Raw genomic sequence first — 2419 nt, 5'->3', positions numbered from 1 at the left:
ACATTAAATGTAACACTGTGTCCATCGACATTGACTACATACTCATTAACATTTTAACATTTCAACTCTTTGGCGTTTCAACTTTTTATTCAATTTGCATCACTTTAATGTAGGCCTAGTGATGAAAAAATGAAGGTGGGTGTTTTTTTTTTTAATCTCATGTTATGGGAATTTAGATAGATAGATAGATAGATAGATAGATAGATAGATAGATAGATAGATAGATAGATAGATAGATAGATAGATAGATAGATAACAACATAACAACATCATGAACACATATAAAACAAGAGCACAGTTTGATAGTTTTATTAATTAATAATAAACAATCTTTACAACATTTACACATAAAAAAAAAACAAGTCTGATAAGGAAATTGTAACAATGCCTTGATTTCAATCAGCACAACTGGGTTTAAGGCACTTGAAAGGCGATTTAAAGGTAGGCCTAAATCAAAAGCCAGTTTACAGTAAGATTAGCCTACATAAAGAATAACATTTTTCAAATTTGTCATTTTTCACTGTTAAGTCTTGTGTAAAGACCTGTACTGCACAGTGACTCCTTGCTCTGAAGGTAAGACAAGCCTCGGATCATACCCGGGAAGGAATATGAGTCCAAGGGTGGACGCAGTGGAAACACTGGCATGTATGGTGACATAAAACCTGCCATGCCGCCGTTTGCAGAGGAATAGGCCAGCCGTAAGGGACTGACACCGAGGCGGGGGCTGAGCCCGTACAGACTGTCAGCGGCCGTCGGTGGCATGTGGAGCGGGGAGAACGCAGACTTGTTCCCCAGAGCACCAAGCGCTGCAGGCAATCCAACAGAAGGCCTGAGTGCGTTTGCGTGATTAGACAGAGACACGCTATCAGAGTCAATTTTGTTCCCTTTGGAGCTCAACACCAGTTCAATTGATCTGACAATGTCGCCTTTGCATGTTCTCACCATAGACTCCAGCGTGTCCCGCTTCTGATGGGGGAAGATTTTGGCCATGATATCAGTAGGGTCCTGGTCCAGGCTCCGGTAGTCCTTGGGTTTCTCCGACTCGCTGCCTGACTCCGGATCCGACGAGGACAGTGACCTCTGTGGACTCTCTATGTGGTCTGAGCGCTGATCAAATACTGGGGATGGACTTGCCCTGTCATTGAATGCAGCGGCGTTGTCCTTGTTTGGAGACAGATCTTTCTTGTCAATTGGAGAGGGCAGCCGCGCGGTGTGGGATGCAAATAGGGGTCGACCCATGAATCCGTTATAAAAGTTGTACTTGCTCAGTTTGTCATCTGAAATGTGGACAAACAGCTTTAAAATCTTATGCGCAAGGTTCCGTTTGCGTAAAATGCTTGAAACAGTGCAGTCTTTAAAGATAAATTGGGCTATATTTAGTGGTAACTTTAATCTAACACAAACTGCAAATGAACCAAATAACATTACAGTGAATTCAAATGATTGATGATAACAATAAGCAATTTAATGACTGAGTAAAAGGATCTCCAATGTCAAACATTGTTTCTAACTTACCATGTTTTTGGTTCTCTGTTCCGAAAACATCAAAACTGGGAGCTGTTGGAGTGTTGCTGGTAGCTGCAGGCCCCCCGGGGCAAACGGCTGCCGCCTGAGGGATCCCTGTTTCCCCAACGATCCCCGATCCGGGGTACATGAGCCGGAGCTCCCGGGCCTCGCTCTCCTCCTGAGCCTGCTGCCTCCTCAGTGCCACCTGCGCGGCCATCACCCGCTGCCTCTCCGCTATCAGAGTGCACTTTGCGCACACGCAGTCTCTCCAGCGACAGAAACGCTTGTGGCCTTTCAGCGCGGAAACAACGCCGTGGTTTCTGCATCTGGCGCACTTCGGGGTGCGGGGGTATCCCCTCTCTAGCGCGGGGTTACAACCCCGGAGGATGAGATGCGGAGGGCGCAGGAGGGAATGAGGCACCTGCAAGCCACTGAGAGGGTTGGCGGTGTGCCCGGCCAGGCCAAGCGGTCTGATCCTGCTGTCCATTGCCTGAATAGTTGTAAACACAACGTCTTAAAGTCCAATACAGTTATGCAAGTACTCAGTCAAGTGATGTGGCCTTCTCTGAGTGACTGGCGTCTCTGTAATGCCGCTGGCACCCTGAACCAGCGCGCCTTAAGTGTCTCCTCTCCAGGTGGTTTGACATGAAATACAACACCCTGGTCACACCCCTTTCCGCTCCAGTTAATACCCTATCATGTTTATTTGCATCCCGGATGAATAGTGGTCTAATCTGATGCAACTGAGCCTATTTGCAGCAGTTTGAGAAAAGTAAAGCCTACCAGGACAAGACTTTGTATGATCATTTTAGAAATTGTGATCTGTAGTAAATTACATTCAAGAATGCATTGAAGTTTTGGTTGCTTTAAGAGTTATGTTTAATATGCACCACCAGTCAAAACATGTTACTTT

The 2419-nt window shown here is 45.8% G+C and overlaps 1 protein-coding gene across 1 annotated transcript; it reads right to left on the bottom strand.

Annotated features, from left to right (window-relative positions):
- Window positions 1-510: 510 nt before the first annotated feature.
- LOC114545627 (doublesex- and mab-3-related transcription factor A1) lies at window positions 511-2046 on the bottom strand. Its single transcript, XM_028564043.1, has 2 exons — window positions 1516-2046; window positions 511-1277 (listed from the first exon to the last, which is right to left on the bottom strand). Exons 1-2 carry the CDS (start codon window positions 1991-1993, stop codon window positions 511-513), a joined length of 1245 nt encoding a protein of 414 aa, XP_028419844.1. The 5' UTR covers window positions 1994-2046.
- Between the last annotated feature and the right edge of the window lie 373 nt (window positions 2047-2419).

This window comes from Perca flavescens, chromosome 19, assembly GCF_004354835.1.
Source record: "Perca flavescens isolate YP-PL-M2 chromosome 19, PFLA_1.0, whole genome shotgun sequence".
Classification (NCBI taxonomy): Eukaryota; Metazoa; Chordata; class Actinopteri; order Perciformes; family Percidae; genus Perca; species Perca flavescens.
The sequence above is the reverse complement of the archived record's forward strand: the minus strand, read 5'-3'. Positions and strand labels throughout refer to the sequence as shown.

What these genes read in the sequence shown, in the direction of transcription:
- LOC114545627 (XM_028564043.1), bottom strand. Translation starts at nt 1,993, where the DNA reads ATGGACAGCAGGATCAGACCGCTTGGCCTGGCCGGGCACACCGCCAAC. An exon ending in AACAGAGAACCAAAAACATG is followed by an intron (nt 1,278 to 1,515) that starts GTAAGTTAGAAA and finishes TCCACATTTCAG; the next exon opens with ATGACAAACTGAGCAAGTAC.